Source organism: Hemiscyllium ocellatum, chromosome 39 (assembly GCF_020745735.1).
Source record: "Hemiscyllium ocellatum isolate sHemOce1 chromosome 39, sHemOce1.pat.X.cur, whole genome shotgun sequence".
In the NCBI taxonomy this organism is placed as follows: domain Eukaryota; kingdom Metazoa; phylum Chordata; class Chondrichthyes; order Orectolobiformes; family Hemiscylliidae; genus Hemiscyllium; species Hemiscyllium ocellatum.
In genome coordinates this window covers 14,257,758-14,277,169 of record NC_083439.1, presented here as the reverse complement: position 1 = coordinate 14,277,169, position 19,412 = coordinate 14,257,758, and the positions used below count along the sequence as shown (strand labels likewise).

Genomic DNA, 19,412 nt, shown 5'->3' with positions numbered 1-19,412 from the left:
CCGCATTTGACAGTCTCTATCCCAGAAAATAGACTGATGAACCTCCATTCATGATAAACCCATCTTTCTTTAGATAAGGAGACCAAAACTGTACAGGATATTCCAAGTGTGATCTCACTAAATGTCTATGCAATTGCAGGAAGACATCTTTACTGCTGTACTCAAATCTTCTGGCAATACAGGCCATAAATGATGTACCTTCCTAATTGCTTGCTGCTACAGCACACTAACTTTTAATGATACATTGACAAGGACGACCTAACTCAATAGCCATGCTAGCTTGACATAAAAACATCTCAGAACTGATAGCAAGCCTTCTCCAACCACTAGGATCTATGACAGTCCCTAAACCGACAGGCACGCTCAGACAACAACTCACCAGGACAATGGCCCTATACCCAACATGTGTAAGACTAATGTAATTTATAAGATTCCATGCAAAGACTGCATAAAACACTATATATGCCAAACAGGCAGACAACTAGCAATCCACAACCACGAACACCAACTAGCCACTGAATGCCATGACCAGCTATCCCTAATAGTCACACACTTAGATGACAAGGACCACAAATTCAACTGAGACAACACAATGATCATAAGACAAGTCAAACAGAGGACAGCCAGAGAATTTCTAGAAGCATGGCACTCATCCACCAACTCCATCAACAAGCACATAAACCTAGACCCAACAGATTGGTCACTACAATGAAGAACCAGCACCAGCAACCGGAAGCAGCAGGAGCGGAACCAAATAAATTCCAGGAGACACAGTACAGCAGCACTTCATAGGAGGCTCCAAAGCACTGAAGATGTCACCGAGACAGAAGACAAAATGTCTGCAAATCAACTTACCAGCTCAGAGAACATACCCATGAACATGGCAACCAACACCTGGCTACAAATCTTTACACAAACTTTGAACTTCTATTTTACTGCTATTATTAAATATTAAATATAAAAGTCAAAATCCAGTTCTGACTGACAGCAAGCTATAAAATAAGGCAATGCCACACCATGAGCCAAAGTCTCTGCTGGTGTCTACCTGTGGATAGAAAATGCACCATACATTCAATAGTGTGCACAGATATGTGCTTAATTGCATTCACATTCAAAGGTGCAAAGAGGTAAATGTCCATTAATAAAAAGATAAAGCTGCCATAAAACTACTGGATCATAGAGCTGATTTCTCATTGGAGAGAGAGAGAGACAATTGATGTTGGTTTAACCAGAGGATCACCATGGCCCATGTGAGAGGTAAGATTGGCAAATGGAGAGTTTTTTTTTCTCTGATGCCAGTCCACAAATCCTTGAATTCAACTTGACACAGAGTGTCAAGGCAAGACTTAAGGACCTTCAGTTGGTACAGGAATACCAATGAATCATACTCACAGATTTACTCACTGGGACACATCGATAATTGTCAGGTACATATTGAATAGTACACATTGCTGCATATTCAATAGCACGTGCAAAAGCAACATAATGTGTAGGTACAGCCGACTTGTTGGTCTTGATACGTTTGCATTGCTCTCCGCCAGCAGTAGTTTTATGATAATTAAAATGCTCCCCTACTGCAAGTGAAGCTGTGATTTAAAATCTGAGCAAGCCAAGAACTTTGTTGTCAACACTGTTGAGTATGATTACCTCAGAATGTTCTGGACCATTATCTCAGCCAAAAATGCCTGCCAGTTGGAACATGGAGCTACGCAGGTTTCCCATTGTGAGATGGTACCCCTGCTGCAAGGAGTGAATATATACTTTGCTTTGGCAGGTTGAGGTGTTAATCTCACAGTCAAAATGCAATTAAGTGATGAGTGCTCCGATAAAGTCTCCCCCTCATCAGTCCCCAGTTCTACTGCAGATCATAAAGATTTTTGACACAGAAGAGAAGATTGGAATACTCTTGGAATCGAGGAAATCCTTGGTTTGTTTGCCATTAATCCTTGCCAAAAAGCTTTTTGAATTTGGGTAATGGACCTGAACTGTTAACTCTGTTTCTATCTCCCGAGAGGCTGTAGGACCTGCAGAGTAGTTCAAGCATTATTTGTTTTTATAATCAGAATTTTGTTTCTTCAAAATCAAATCTGGTTCTAGAGGGACCAAATGTGAAATCCTTGAAAATTTAAAAATGCCAATGTTGGAGAATGAATCATCAGAGCTCTTTGGGAAGGGCACAAAGTGATTTTAATTTTGACAATGAGTATAATATAATTTTAAAAGGCACCACCAAAATCGTGGGGGGGGGTCAAGAAAATACTGGGAAATGGCTTTTTTTTAAAACAATTCTTTTAATACCATTCTCTGTGATTGAAAATCATAATGGACTCTGCCAAAAGTGATAGTTAATTGTTTAGACAATAGAACAGAAAATTTTAAAAGCAAAATTACTATAATTCCCACTCTGTACTGATCTATATTCGATGTAGGACAGGGGCCAACCACCTTTATTATGTCAGGGCTATGAACAACTCTAATTCCGCACTATGGAGCTAAATATAAGGGCAGTGGTCACATTGGGTGGTTCAGAAGATGGCCACATTTTGGAAGGTTCATTTAGTGAATTCTTAGGATTAGATGCTATGAAGTACTTGGAGAGGAAATTTATTATTTTTCTCAACACCTTCAAAATTCCCATCATTGTGAATTATAATAATTTTGCCTTTAAAATTTCCTGCTCCCTTGTCTAAACAACTATCACTTTTGGCAGAGTCCATTGTGACTTCCATTCAAAGAAAATGGTATTGAAAGGATTGTTAAAAAAAAAGCCACTTCCCAGTATTTTCTCGTCCCCTCCCACGATCTCAGTGGTGCCTTTTAGAATTATATTATACTCATTGTCAAAATTAAAATCACTTTGTGCCCTTCCCAAAGAGCCCTGATGATTCATTCTCCAACAGTGGCATTTTTAAATTTTTAAGGATTTCACTTGAAAAAATTCACTATCCACCCTATCCATGCCTCTCATAATTTTATATACTTTTATCAGGTCAATCTTTGATGATCTGGTGAAAAACAATCTAAGTTTGTCCAACAAACCTGGAGGACATTGGTAAACCACCTTTGAACTTGTAATCATCAGACAAATTTTGATTTTTTTTTCTCTAATGCCAGTCCACAAATTATTTATTTCAGCATGACACTCTTTTTACCTAAAGAAGGATAAACCTTTTACACAGGGAATATTGCAAAGCTTTGATTTGATTTATTATTGTCACATCAAGGGAGGCTGCAGAAGGATTTAGACAGATTAGGAGAATGGACAGAGAAGTGGCAGATAGAATTCAAAGTGGGAAAATGTGAGGTCATGCACTTTGGGAGGAAGGATAGAGGCATTGAGCATTTTCTAAATGGGGAGAAAATTCATAAATCTGAGTGCAAAGAGACTTGAAAGTCCTAGTCCAGGATTCTCTTAAGGTAAACTTGCAGGTGGGGTCAGTAGTTAGGAAGGCAACTACAATGTTGGCATTTATTTTGAGAGCTGAAAATGTGTTGCTGGTTAAAGCGCAGCAGGTCAGGCAGCATCCAAGGAACAGGAAATTCAACGTTTTGGGTATAAGCCCTTCATCAGGAATGAGGAAAGTGTGTCCTGCAGGCTAAGATAAAAGGTAGGGAGGAGGGACTTGGGGGAGGGGTGATGCAGATGTGATAGGTGAAAGGAGGTCAAGGTGAGGGTGATAGGCTGGAGTGGGGTGAGGACTGAGAGGTCAGGAAGATGATTGCAGGTTAGGAGGGTGGTGTTGAGTTCGAGGGAATCGACTGAGACAAGGTGGGGGGGGGGAATGAGGAAACTGGAGAAATCTGAGTAAGAGCTTCTGTGCAAAGGAGATGACCTGAGGGGTGCAGTGAGAGAGAGACTCACTGAAATCCTTGTGGAGGGAGGAAGAGAGCTTCTTCAAGGAAGGCATCCTTGCAAGAGGATTCGCAGTAGGTTAAAATCTTTGAGTAAAAAGTGAGGTCTGCAGATGCGAATTTATTTTGAGAGGACTAGAGTAAAATAAGCAGGGATGTACTTCTGAGGCTTTATAAGGTTCTAGTCAGACCACATTTAGAATATTGTGAACAATTTTGGGCTCCATACCTCGGGAAAGATATATTGGCCCTGGAGTGGGTCCGGAGGAAGTTCACAAGAATGATCCCAGGAATGAAAGGCCGAACACATGAGGGACGTTTGAGGACACTGGGTCTACTCTCGATGGAGTTTAGAGGGATGAGAGGGGGATCTAATTGAAACATACAGAACGCAGAATGGCCTGGACAAAAAGGATGTTGGGAAGATATTTCCATTGGTAGGAGAGACTCTATGAGTAAAGGGAAGACCCTTTAGAATGGAGATAAGGTGAAAAGATTTCAGCTGGAGAGTAGTGAATCTTTGGAATTCATTGCCACAGAAGGCAATTTAAGACAGAGACAGGTAACGTTCTTGTTTGTTAAGGAGATGAATGGTTATGGGAGAATGGGATTGAGAAACTTATCAGCAATGATTGAATGGCAGAGCAGACTTGATGGGTCGATTGACCTAGTTTCTGCTCCTATGTTTTATGGTCTTCTGTACCGAAATACAGTGAAGAGTATTGTTTTGCATGCTAATCAGGCAAATCATACCAACATTAAGTACTTCAGGGTAATAGAACAGAATGTAGAATACAGTGTTATAGCTTCAAAGACGGTGCAGAGAAAGATCAACTCTGATATATGAGAGGTCCACTCATCAGATATGGTGGGATTGTCCATTAAGGAGACCTATATTCTTTGGAGAGTTTAAAATGAATGAGAGCTGGTCTCTTTGAAACATATAAAATTCTTACAGGGTTTGACAGGGTAGATGCAGAAAGAATGTGACTGATTAATTAGCTGAGGGGACCCTACAAACAGGGAGATATCTCAGAATAAGACCATAAGACATGGGGGCAGAAATTAGGCCTTTCAGCCCATTGAGGCTGCTCCACTATTTAATCATGGCTGATAAGTTACTTATAGAGTCATAGAGATGTACAGCATGGAAACAGACCCTTCGGTTCAACCTGTCCATGCCAACCAGATATCCCAACCCAATCTAGTCCCACCTGCCTGCACCCTGCCCATACCCCTCCAAACCAACATTCTCCAGCCTTCTCCCCCTAACTCTTGATCCCTTTGATACTCAAGAACCTTTCTATCTTAGTCTTAAATATTCTCAATGACCTGGCCTTCACAGCTTTCTGTGGCAATGAATTCCATAGATCCACCACTCTCTGGCTGTAGACTTTTTCCTTATCTCCATTCTAAAAGGTCTTCCCTTTATTCTATGTCTGTGCTGTCAAGTCCTTGTCTCTCCTACAAATGCAAACATCATCCCAACATCGACTCTGTCCAGACTATTCAGTATTCTCTATGTTTCGATTAGATCTCCCTCATCCTTCAAAACTCAAGTATAGCCCAAGAGTCCTCAAATGTTCCTCATATGTCAAGGTTTTCATTCCTGGGACCATCCTTATGAACCTCAGGGGCAGTACGGTGGCTCAGTGATTAGTAATGCTGCTTCACAGTGCGAGGGACTCGGGCAACTGTCTGTGTAGAGTTTGCACGTTCTCCCCGTGTCTGTGTGGGTTTCTTCCTACCATCTAAAGAAGTGCAATTTAGATGAATTGGCCATGCTAAATTGTCCCATAGTGCCCAGGGATGTGCAGGTTAGGGCGGATTGGTCATGCTAAACTGTCCCATAGTGCCCAGGGATGTGCAGGTTAGGTGCATTAGTTAGGGGTAAATGTTGAGTAATAGGTTCAGGAATGGGTCTGGGTGGGTTACTCTTTGGAGGGTCAGTGTGGACTTGTCGGGCTGAAGGGCCTGTTTCCATGACCAATACATCATTCCAGAGACATGGGACCCAAAACTGTGCACAATATTCCAATAAAATGGTAAGCTGATAAGTACAAAAATAAAAGGACCTTTTTTTTAACCTGGAGTGTGGTGAATCTTTGAAATTCTCAATCCTAAAGTGGCTGCGGGTGTTCAGACATTGAGTCAGTCCACAACAGAGATTGACAGATTTTTAAATACTGAGGATTACAAGGGATACAGGGATAGTGTGAGACAAAGTGTGGGGCAGAATGATGGCTCAGTAGTTAACACTGTGGTTTCACAGCTCCAGCGACCCAGGTTTGATTCCAGATTGTTGGTGTGCAGTTTGCACGTTCTCCCCATATCTGCATGGGTTTTCTCTGGGTGCTCCAATTTCATCCCACAGTCCAAATATGTGCAGGTCAGGTGGATTGGCCATGGTAGATCGCCCCATAAAGTCCAGGGATGTGCAGGATAGTTGGATTAGCCATGGTGAATGCAGGGTCAGGGGGATAGGATTGGGGGCTAGGTCTACAAAGGAGCGTTGGTGCAGACTCAATGGGCTGAATGGCCTCTATCCACACCGGAGGGATTCTTTGATTCGACGAAATGGTTTTGAACAAGATGATCAACCACAATTTAATTGCAAAATGAAGTGAGATCCAGGGGCTAAATGGCCATTTCGTGCTGCTATTCATTGCCCTGACCTTACTGTACTGATATCATCAAGTATGTCACACTCACTCCACATTCACAGAGATTCCATAAATACAGCAGTTGTAGACCATTTGCCATACCCTACATAGCACAGATAGCTTCGACCTACACTCAGCTAAGCTGTCTCGATATGCAACATTCAATTGAAGAGTTTTAGGTTAAGGTAATGACATGAGTATTAGCTAACAGCTGTTTATTGCAGAGATTTAAATAACGAACAGATGGGATTCCTGGTAAATGAGGATTAGCAATGGAGAACTTGCGGAGGTGGTTGGTGGGAGTGAACAAAACGGAACAACTAGGTGCAATGCACAAAAATACAGGTCTAAAAGATGCATCAAATTAAATGATCATCACAGAGTCAGATTCACAGCACAGGAGAGCTCTAAGATAATGGTAATAAATGGGATGCAGACCATATAGTACAATTAGGACCTCACCTCAAACTCGATTACTCAGCAATACGCTGCGTTAGGTTATGCTTGCACCTCGCCATCGGCCAACTTGTGGCATCAGGAAAGTGAGAGGACAAAGCGGGAAGAGTCATGGAGAAATTGAAAATGGGCAGTCAACTGTGCCAATGTCCCCAAGGACAGATAGAGTGAGCATCAGATTCAAAATATGCTTCTCACTGCAGGTCATTTCTGTGAAATTACAGCAGTTTGATAATATAACAGCAAATCTTTCCATCTGCACTGGCTCCTTCTGGCAAACAGATGAAAACTCAATAGCAAGCAGAACCTCAGGGCACAGAATGATAATATCAAAGGATGCCAATCTGTTCAGCAAAGGGATCGTACTGTTCAGCACTCATTAAAACTGGATTTGCTAGAAAAAAAATCACCTCAGATCATCAGATTATGTCATTATTTTGCTGATGTTACTACAGCAACGATGTAAATACCTCCTCTACATACTGTAATTGCCAAGAGGAATGTAAGAATTACATGGCTAAGGATCCTAAAAAGAAGCATGAAACAATTAAGTACAATGACGGCAAAAAGAGATGAGAAGGTTAAGTGGAATCTGTGCTGGGAATAGATATTGGATACCACAATGACGAGGGACAGATACTGGAGAAACGAATGGGACAGAGGAGCAAAACTGGAGATGCAAGGGGCCAGGAGAAGACAGAGTGGATATCTGCACTGATAAAAAGACATCTACATCGGGGAGAAAGGACACCAACTCGCAGAGCGGTTCATGGAATATCGCTGGTCTACACACACCAAACAACCTCACCGCCATGTGGCTGATCACTTCAACTCCCCCTCCCACTCCACCAAGGACATGCAAATCCTCAGCCTTCTCCACCCCCAAATCAAAGCCACCTGCCAACTGGAGGAAGAACGCCTCACCTTTCACCTCGGATCCGTACAACCACATGGCATCAACATCAATGTCACCATTTTCCAAATCTCTCTCCCCCCCCCATTATGGTCTAGTGGCATTATCGCTAGACTATGAATCCAGAGACTCCAGTAATGTCGAGCTGGGTTCAAACGCCCACCCCTCACAGTAGGTGGTGGGATTCAAATTCAATAAATATCAGGAATTAAAGAGCCTAATGATGACCATGAATCGATTGTCGGAAAAAAAACAGCTGGACTAATGTCCTTTAGGGGAGGAAATTGCCATCCTTACCTACATGAGACTCCAAACCCACAGCGATGTGGTTGACTTCAAACTGCCATCTGAACAATTAGGGATGAATATTCCATGAATATGTGTATTAAAAAAACCCTAAAGTTTATGCCATAGTTTAACAAAGGCCAATTAAAAAAAAAATCAAACCAAACACTGGGCTTTATTTCTGGAAGGATAGGATTGAAAAATAGAGAAATTATGCTCACACTGTATCGCACCTTGTTTAGAGAAGACTCGGAGTACTGTATGCAAGTCTGGTCATCATATTATAGGAAGGATATAAAGACACTGCCAAGAGTTTGAAGATTCACAAAGATTATATCCAATACATAAATATCTAGATGCTTATATCTGAAAAAGGCTGAGGGACCGTTGAAAAAGCAAATGAAGGTGACTTAATAGAGACATAAATTATGAAAGGTTTTGGTGAGTGGATAGAGGAAGAATGTTTCCTTTTGTGGGGATGAGCATAACTAGAAGCCATAGTCATCATATGGACTATGGTACCAATGTGAGGTTGGGATAATTTGCTGCTGCCACCCTCTTTCCTTGACTGGATCTAAGGACCTACTCAGTTTACAGCAATAGAGGAAAACCACCAATGGTTCTCTGAAAAAGAAGCAGCTCCAGTCTTAAACAAGATGTAATCTACTGCCTGACAGTAATCTGGTACAAGCTACAGAAGTAAAATAGAGAGGATTACAAAACCTATGAGAAGAACTAAGATAACAGAGTCCCTAAGATATTCTGTATTTTCTGACCAAAGTCCTTATTGTATTATCAGATCAGGTAGAGCTTAATGTGTTAACTCTTTCAGAACCATTACATTAGAAAACAGAACAATCATTATTCACAGTGGGGGAATGCGAGACTGCCATAGAGAGTGATTGAAGTGAATAGTATCGACACAGTTAAGATGAAACGACACAACCATATGAGGAAGGAGGGACTAGATGGTAAAGCTGCTCGATATAGATGAAGAAAGACAGGAGAACGTTCAAGTGAGCCTAAATACCAGAAGAGATTTAGTTCAGTTGAATGGCCTGTTTCAGGAGTAGAAAACGATCATTTGGCCTGTCCAGCTTGCGTCAGCATTCAATACAATTATGACTGATCTCAGGCTTCATTTTACTTCCTCAAATGCTCCCCAGTTCCCTTTAGACACCAACAATCTGACTATCCCAGCCTTAAATATATTCAACAACAGAATGCGCCAACACTTTGACATAGACAATTCCACAGATTCACACCTTTGGGTGAAAGAATTCTCTTCATTTCAGTTCTAAATGATCAGCCACTTTTCCTGAGGCCATGTCCCATGTTTTAATTTCCACGACCAGCAGAAACCATTTCTCATTGTTTGCACCTTCAGAAACATTTATAGTTCAATGAGATCACCTCTCTTTCATCTAAACCTCAGGAAACAGAGATTCAATTTACACATCTTTTCATCAGAGGACAACACTCTCATTCCAGAGACTAACGCCACAAACCTTCATTACATCTCCTCCTATGTAAGTATTAAGGAAGCCAAAAGTGTATACAGTATTCCAGATTTGGTCTCACCAACATGCTGTACAAGTACAGCAAGACATCTTTACTCCTGGGCTCCCTACAACAGAGGAGCAGGAGAATCGACGTTTCAGGCATAAGCCCTTCTTCAGGAATGAGGAAGGTGTGCCAAGCAGGCTAAGATAAAAGGTAGGGAGGAGGGACTTGGAGGAGGGGCATTGGGAATGCGATAGATGGAAGGAGGTTAAGGTGAGGGTGATAGGCCGGAGAGGGGGTGGGGGCGGAGAGGTCAGGAAGAAGATTGCAGGTCAAGAAGACGGTGCTGAGTCCGAGGGTTGGGACTGAGATAAGGTGGGGGGAGGGGAAATGAGGAAGCTGGAGAAATCTGCATTCATCCCTTGTGGTTGGAGGGTTCCTAGGCGGAAGATGAGGCGCTCTTCCTCCAGGCGTCATGTTGCATGGTCTGGCGATGGAGGAGGCCAAGGACCTGCATGTCCTTGGTCGAGTGGGAGGGGGATTTGAAGTGTTGAGCCACGGAATGGTTGGGTTGGTTAGTACGGGTTTCCCAGAGGTGTTCTCTGAAACGTTCCGCAAGTAGGCGGCCTGTCTCCCCAATGTAGAGGAGACCACATCAGGTGCAGCGGATGCAGTAAATGATGTGTGTGGAGGTGCAGGTGAATTTGTGATGGATATGGAAGGATCCCTTGGGGCCTAGGAGGGAAGTGAGGTGGGAGCCACCCCGTGGCTGAACACTTTAACTCCCCTTCCCACTCTGCCAAGGACATGCAGGTCCTTAGCCTCCTCCATTGCCAGACCATGGCAACACGATGCCTGGAGGAAGAGCACCTCATCTTCCGCTTAGGAACCCTCCAACCACAAGTGATGAATGCAGATTTCTCCAGCTTCCTCATTTCCCCTCCCCCCACCTTATCTCAGTCCCAATCCTTGGACTCAGCACCGCCTTCTTGACCTGCAATCTTCTTCCTGACCTCTCTGCCCCCACCCCCTCTCTGGCCTATCACCCTCACCTTAACCTCCTTCCACCTATCGCATTCCCAACGCCCCTCCCCCAAGTCCCTCCTCCCTTCCTTTTATCTTAGCCTGCTTGGCACACCTTCCTCATTCCTGAAGAAGGGCTCATGCCCGAAACGTTGATTCTTCTGCTCCTTGGATGCTGCCTGACCTGCTGCGCTTTTCCAGCAACACATTTTTAAGCTCTGATCTCCAGCATCGCAGTCCTCGCTTTCTCCCTGCAACAGAGGCCAACATATCACTGTGACTCCCAATTGTTCACTGTATACCCCAGCATTTGCTGCATAAGCACACCCAAGTCTCTGAAAGTAAAATTTACAAGTTTCACAGCTTTCAACAAGAATTCTGTTTTCTTTCTCTCAAAGTGACTAATTAAATACTTCCCTACATTATATTCCATCTTTTGTCTTGTTGCCAATTCACTTAACCCATCTCTAATTTGTTGTAACCCCTCTGAGTCGTCCCCACAGATTACCTTTCCAACCTAACTTTGCATCGTCAACAAACCTAAATAGGTTACACTTGATCTTTTTGTCTGAATTATTAATATAGATTTTTAAATAGTGAGACACCCTACCAAATGCAACCTACAAATTTGAAAATAACCCATTACACTCACTCTCTGCTTTGTGTCTATTTACCAAGTCTCTATTCAATCTCATACATTACTCCCAATTCCTTGTGCTCTTAACTTGACAATTAACATTGTCTCTGGCATTTTATCAAATGCCTTTTTGGAAGTCAACATATGCTAAATCTACTGGTTCCCCATTATCCACCCTACTGGCCACATCCTTCAGCAAACCATAGTGACTTGTTCCAATCCATCCTAACATTTTCTTCACAGCAAGGAAACATTATTCCCTGGAATTTTCCTGAGCACTAACTGGCTGGAGTCAGCTAACAAAATTATTTGTACTGTCTGGTCACTTCCTCTCCTTTGGCACTATCCCAACTTCAAACTGCAGCCATTTCTCTCTCAGCAAGTGTACAGATAAACTGAAACTGGAGAACCTCTTCAGCTCCCCCTATCTCCATGAACGTGTGGCCTACCCTGAGCTATCCTGAACTGGAATTTTTGGTTAAATGTCCATCTTTCAATTTCTTCTTTGAGCTAATAAATTAAATGCGTTTTATCGCCTTTCAGAGTTCACAGAATGCTTTTACTATTATTCAGGGGTAAATTCCATAACTAAACTGGAATTTCATTACTACAAGAGTGTAGACAAAGTGTCCCAACTCAGCAAACCCACTCGATCCCACATTTCTATCGGTTAGCCACATAATCACAACAAATTGAGTGTGAAAAACTTCTATCTGCTTCAGCTCTATTAATTCCATTTTCTTATACACTTATAACCTAAATCTTAAAACTACAATTACTTCACAACTGCAATGCTTGAAGCATGGACTAGATATTCACAATAATGTCCATTGTTAAGACCTCCTTCAAAATAAATTCCATTATTTTTTCAATGATAGTTGTTAAATCAATTAGCCTTTGCTCTTTTTTGCTTTTTTTTTCTATTCCTAATTACTATGAAAATTGGCATTATATTTGCCAACCTCAATTCTACTGAGACTGTTCTTAAATCTGTGGTAATTTGGAAACGTCACACCTCCCACATTCTCTATTTTTGTAGCATTCTCTTCTGTGGTGTAACTCTTACCTGAGATAATCTATATTCTGCTCTGGACTGGCAGCAAACAGTCCTCATGGATATGTGTTTTACCATGAGCTTCCCATATAATACAAAAAGGAATACAGGTTGATAGACACGGCTGGTGACGGAACTAAAATGTTGAAAAAATAACATTGAAAAGAGATCAACAGAAAACAAAGTGAAAACAAAAGTGTAGTGATACATTTCTCGTACACAGAGCCTGTTTGCCATTATTGTGCACACTGCAGCCTGTGATCCTCAGGCTTATTGACAAAGTACTCTATTCAACCCATTAACTGGACGATTGGGAAACTCCTGGGGGAAGTTAAGATGATTCAATATCAGAACTGTTTCACCAACAAACATCATCAGGAAGATCCAACCTGACATTTCAAATTCAAAGAGTGACTGGTAAGATGAAAAGGAATTACTTTAAACGCTTTGTCCTTGGTGTCCGAAAGCAACGATGTACCAGAACAGATCCCATTCAGTCTTTGCTGCCTTGAGTTCAAAGGAGAATCAATGGTTTGACACCTTCCAGCTAAGTGACGGCGCAATAATTCTGCTTAAATTGGTACTCACGCCAAAAGTGTCTCCCTCGGGCTTGTGTGTTACACTGACAGGAGGGCCTGTTGTCACTTCGAATGATGGAACTGGAGAAAGAAAGCACATGGTTACTGGAAGAGCCAGCTAATCAAACGAAAGCCAACAAATAATCCCAAACGGACCCCCACCTCTGACTCTTCTCTCATTTGCCATTTAAAGGACTGTAGGAACACAGAGAGGACAAGGCAGGGCACTGGAGTGGTAGCAGAAGCTCACAGCTGGTCTGAACCAAAGTGGATTCTCTTCAAATCCAGGAATTGGGCTGATTCAAGTGTGTAATTTGCACACAGGTCTGCAGTGCTACCGATCTTAATTGGAAGTGTTGATAAATAGACCTGACAGCAGCTGACGCATACACATCCTGAGTGCCTCTCCCCAGGTAGCCTGCTATTTTGTTAAACTACAGTGGGTGGAACATTCAAGATGTAAGCCTTCACAGCAATTAGATTATTCTCGAAAAGATATTCCGGAGTTTTTGAGCGGATTCGGCCTTCAGTTATTGTCCCGTGCTACATGTATAGGTCAGGCCCATTTGGATCAGATGCAGAGTTAAGCTCCTTCTGCACTGTCCTATCAAACAGATCAGGTGCAACAGGAGTTAGAAACCTTTGAAAGTTTATCTTGCATTGCCTCGTGAAATTCTCCCAAGTTAGGTATAGCCCAGGCTAGAAGCTGTCCTCAACATAAGGTACCTTTTATACCACTGTCCTCCTGCCTGAACACCCAGGTGAACACTGTCTATTTTAATCTGTTTTCTTTTGCTAATTTTGCATCCCCCCACCTCATTCTTCACTCACTGGCAGCTGCCTCATTCCAACAATAACCCTCCCTGTGTGAATCAACAGGAGTGTGTCAGAGTGACCAAGAAGGAAGGTATAAACAGGCTGTCCTTCTCCAGAGGGTGGAGCCATTTGTAAATAGGAGCTTATTGGAAACGGACTTAAGACAAACCGCAGCAAGAGCTAAAGGTAGGAGCCTAATACCAAGTCACAGGCAGGGTTCTTGAGTAGTGAGTGATTAGGTTAGATTCCCTACAGTGTGGAAATAGGCCCTTTGGCCCAACAAGTTCACATCAACCCTACAAGAGCAACCCACTCACACCCGTCCCGTTCTGACTAATGCACCTAACACTATGGGCAATTTAGCACAGAAAATCCACGTGACCTGTACATCTTTGGATTGTGGGAGAAAACTGGAGCACCTAGAGGAAATCCATGCAGACACAGAGAGAATGTGCAAACTCTACACAGACAGACACCTGAGGGTGGAATTGAACCCGGGTCCCTGTGAGGCAGCAGTGCTAACCACTGAGCCACCATGCTGGCCTGCAAATGAGTGAGGCCAAGAAAATAATAAGTTGGGAACTGCATCATCATCGACTGATTCTCTTACATCCCCGATCTTCTGCACCATCTGCCACTGTCATTTTCTGAAACATAATATTCTTTGCCTTTGCTTATTCAGAAGGTACTGTCAATCTAAGCAAATGGTGGACAATCATTCCTAAATAATCCTGCACATCAACAAATCATCCTGCAGTGGCTACTTGATGGCACTTGATTGAAATGGTATTAATTTAGTCATTCATATTTTTTCAATAATTCTTTTGCCTTATTATGAGTGCTGTGCTTTGGAACAAAAAGCAAATAGCCTCTCTGGAGCATGCTGCTCACTAATGTCAATTTTCTTCAAAGGACAAAGTGGGTATAATCTAAGCTTAGTAATGAAAAGATACTTACTGTAAAAAGGGTTCTCCAGGATTTCTGCAGGGAAGGAAGACAGGAGGAAAATTAGTTTGAAAAGGACAGCTTGTTTTTTTTTCTTTATTTATTCATGTGCTATGAATGTTGCTGTCTGTGCCAGCATTCATTACTTTTCACTAATTGCCCAGAGGTCAGTTATGAGTCAAATACATTGCTGTTGGTCAGATGTCACCCAGATAAGAATGGCTGATTACCATTTATTAGTGAACCTGATGGGCTTTTACAACAACGCTTACATGGTCACCATTAGACGTAAAGTTTTATTCCAGAATTTTAAAAATTCTGTTTGGATTTTACAATCCATCAGTGTGAAATTCCAATTTCTGATCCCACAACACAACTTAGCTTTTGAGGTCAAGCTGAGAGACTGCTATACGAAGCTGCAGTGAATTCGAAACTAAATCTGTCAGCATGAGAAATGACACTGCTTCCTAAAGACATGTTCGACCTCATGTTTTAATCCATTTCTAACTTGTTGAGGAACTTTGAATTCTGAAATGTTGCTTTCCTACTGAGATGCCTCATTGTTGGCACGTCTCTCAGAATAGTGCCACTCCAGAACGTGAAAGTAGACCTGAAACTTCCTCCCAGTGTCTTCCAACCTCACCAGTATTCACGTTTTAGTGGACAATATCAGACTGTCAGCAGCCACCAAGTTCTTCTGGTGGCCTCTAGTGAAATGGGAAAAGAATTCCAAAATTAATGCGGCAACCATTCAAGCCTAAAAGCAGAATCAGGAATGTTTATGATGACTGAGGATGAGAGAACTGCCTGACTCCAATTGATTGAAGAACTGAGGAAGCTCTTCGAGAGAGAAGAGGGCAAAGAGATGATCTGATGGAGGTTTTCAAAATCATGAATGTGTGGATAGAGTGTATAGGGAGAAACTGTTCCTGCCTGTAAAGGAAATAAAAACTAAGAGGCATGGATTTAAAGTGATTCGCAAACAAAAAGTAAGGATGAAGTGAGTAGAAAAATTAGAAAAAGAAAAAAAAACTAGAAGAATGGGGAGAAAACTACAAAATTCCATCAGGGCTAGACTGGGTAAACACAGGATGAAGGACCAAATGACCAGGGAGTCCAAAACTAGGGATTACAGTCTGTAGGTACAGGATAGGCCATTTAGAATGGAAAAATATCTTCGTCCAGAGAATGATGAACTTGTGGAATTCCCTGCCATTGGAAGTGGTTGAGGCCAAAACATTGAATGTTTTCAAGATAAAGTTCTTCGAGCTAAAGGGATTAAAGGGTATGGGAAGAATACAGAAACAGAGTCATGAGTTGGATGGTCAGCCACGATCACATTACATAGTGGAGCAGACTTGAAGGGTCAAATGTGGGTCGAGAATGTGGTGCTGGAAAAGCACAGCAGGTCAGGCAGCATCCAAGGAGCAGGAAAATCAACTTGTCAGGCATAAGCCCCTCGTCATCCTCCTTGAAGGGTTGAATGATCTATTCCTGCACCTATTTTCTTTTTTTTTAGTTAATTCAACTTCAACAAAGGCTGTCTACCAAGGATAATGTAGTATAGACAGGCAGGAGGCTGGAAGAACATAGCAGACCAGGGAGCATTAGAAGGTGAAGTTGATGTTTTGGGTGTAACCTTTCTTCAGGACTTGAAGAAGAGTTACACCTGAAATGTCGACTTTTCCACCTACCGATGTTACCTGGCTTGCTGTGTTCTTCCAGCTTCCTGCCTGCCTACTTTGGATTCCAGCATCTGCAGTTTTTGTTTGTCTCTAACCAAGGATAATGCAGCGACATGGAAACCAGCACTATCGATTTTTCACCCTGCTGATGTTGAAGTTTATCCTGCATCCCTAACATTAATGTGTGTTAGCAAGGCCCAAAATGACCATAACTACTCACACAAAGTCTGAACTCCTCGCAAAATACATGTGAAACAGACAAAAAATCCTTATGTAGGAAACTACAGTTAATGTACACTGTCCTCATTTCGAATGCACAACAGGTCAGTCAATATTTGGAGATTTAAGGGAAGGTATCATTGCAGCTGTGTCCTTCCACCAATTCTGAGGAAAGCTTCTGCTTGTAAAGGTTAACCACTGAATTGTTATCAGTGCAGAAGGAGACCATTCACGCCATCATCTCTGTACTGGCTCTCTGAATGAGCAATTCGCCTAAGCCACTTTCCTACCTGCTCCCGATTTGGAGATGCTGGTGTTGGACTGTGGTGGGCAAAATTAAGAATCACACAACACCAGGTTATAGTCCAACAGGTTTATTTGGAAGCACTTGCTTGTGGAGCACTGCTCCTTCATCAGGTGATTGTGGAGTATAAGATCGTAAGACATAGAATTTATAGTATACTGTGTCTTACGATACTCCACAACCACCCAATGACAGAGTAGCGCTCTGAAAGCTAGTGCTTCCAAATAAACCTGTTGGACTATAACCTGGTGTTGTGTGATTTTTTTTAACTTCCTACCTTCTCACTGCAGCCTTGCACATTTTCTTTTCAGACAATTGTCTAATTCCCCCTTGAGTGTTTCAACTGAATCTACACCCTCAGGCAGTGATATATGACCACAAATCACACATTGCGTGATTAAGCTTTTTCCTGTTGCCCTCATTCCTTTTACCAATTACTTTAAATCTACAGCTACTTGGATTTGATCCTTTCACAGAGGGGAACAATTTTTCCTGATTTACTCTTTCCAGAACCCCTCATGATTTGAGTCCCTGACCAAATCTCTTCTCAGCCTTCTCTTTTCCAGGGAGAACAGGCCTAACTTTCCTCGTTTGCCGTCATAAGTGAAGTCAAACATTGTGGTGCTAGAAAAGCACAGCAGGCCAGAGGAGCAGGAGAATCGAGGTTTTGGACATAAACCCTCCATTAGGAATGTGTTGGGAGTGAGGGGATGGGGATTGATAGATAAATAGGAGGGTGGGGGTAAGGTAGCTGGGAAGGCAATAGCTAGGTGCAGGTGGATGGTGATAGTGATAGGTCAGGGAGGAGAGTGGAACAGATAGGTGGGAAGGAAGATGGACAGAGAGGGCAGTTCAAGAGGCTGCTGCTGAATTGGAGGTTGGATAGAAGAGAATTGGTCAATGATTAAGTACAAACAGTCTAACCAATGCTTCTGTCACATTATCCGCCGCCATTTCCGCCACCTCCAAACGGACCCCACCACCAAGGATATATTTCCCTCCCCTCCCCTATCAGCGTTCCGCAAGGACCACTCCCTTCGTGACTCCCTTGTCAGATCCACACCCCCCACCAACCCAACCTCCACCCCCGGCACCTTCCCCTGCAACCGCAGGAAATGTAAAACTTGCGCCCACACCTCCACACTCACTTCCCTCCAAGGCCCCAAGGGATCCTTCCATATCCGCCACAAGTTCACCTGTACCTCCACACACATCATCTATTGCATCCGCTGCACCCGATGTGGCCTCCTCTATATTGGTGAGACAGGCCGCTTACTTGCGGAACGCTTCAGAGAACACCTCTGGGCCGCCCGAACCAACCAACCCAATCACCCCGTGGCTCAACACTTTAACTCCCCCTCCCACTCCACCGAGGACATGCAGGTCCTTGGACTCCTCCACCGGCAGAACACAACTACACGACGGCTGGAGGAGGAGCGCCTCATCTTCCGCCTGGGAACCCTCCAACCACAAGGTATGAATTCAGATTTCTCCAGCTTCCTCATTTCCCCTCCCCCCACCTTGTCTCAGTCGGTTCCCTCAACTCAGCACCGCCCTCCTAACCTGCAATCCTCTTCCTGACCTCTCCGCCCCCACCCCACACCGGCCGATCACCCTCACCTTGACCTCCTTCCACCTATCCCACCTCCATCGCCCCTCCCCCTAGTCCCTCCTCCCTACCTTTTATCTCAGCCGGCTTGGCTCTCTCTCTCTTATTCCTGATGAAGGGCTTATGCTCGAAACGTCGAATTCTCTATTCCTGAGATGCTGCCTGGCCTGCTGTGCTTTGACCAGCAACACATTTGCAGCTGTGATCTCCAGCATCTGCAGACCTCATTTTTTATTCTGTCATGTCAAGTTAAATCTAGCTAGTGTCTGAATTAACTCATCTTTTATCTTGGCCTGCAGAACATTATCTTTCTTGGTAAGCCTAGATGCAAAGTATTAATCTAATACCTAAGCTATGCCTTTTTGCCTCCCTCCATGTTTAAATCCCCTTTTTAGTCCCATTTGGTACATTTCCCTCTTTTACCATACTTTTGCTTCTTAAAGGTGGGTAGAACTCCTTGGGATTCACTTCAATGTTGACTGCCAGTCTCTTTTCGTACTCTCTCATTGCTTCACTTATTTGCTTTTTCACTTCTCTGAATCTTTTATATTCAGACTGGTTTTGCAATTGTATTTTTGACATGATATCCATTTTTCCTTCTTTTATCTTAATGATTATGTCTTTTGTTTTGAATTTGGAGCTCTGGTTTTGTTTTCTCTTCCTTTTTCCTTTTGAGGGAATATATTTTTACTGCACCTCACCTATAAAAGGTAAACAATGCTTAGTTGCTGTTTGTCCTTATAACCTTTGGCAAAGCATTGAGCCCTGATCTATTCTCACCCCACTGAAGTTGGCTTCCCCCCCACTGTTAATCAAACTTACACTGGATTATTTTTTGTCCTTTTCTATAGTCAGCCTAAAACTTATTGA

At 42.8% G+C, this 19,412-nt stretch overlaps 1 protein-coding gene across 1 annotated transcript in view; it reads right to left on the bottom strand.

Annotated features, from left to right (window-relative positions):
• LOC132834137 (NT-3 growth factor receptor-like) overlaps positions 1 to 19,412 on the bottom strand; it is a 771,032-nt gene that overhangs the window by 316,165 nt on the left and 435,455 nt on the right. The window contains exons 9-10 of the mRNA XM_060852772.1: positions 14,738 to 14,761; positions 12,975 to 13,045 (exon numbers count right to left, since the gene is read on the bottom strand). Of these exons, the coding sequence (XP_060708755.1) occupies positions 12,975 to 13,045; positions 14,738 to 14,761 (95 nt within the window). The remainder of the gene's footprint in view (positions 1 to 12,974; positions 13,046 to 14,737; positions 14,762 to 19,412) is intronic.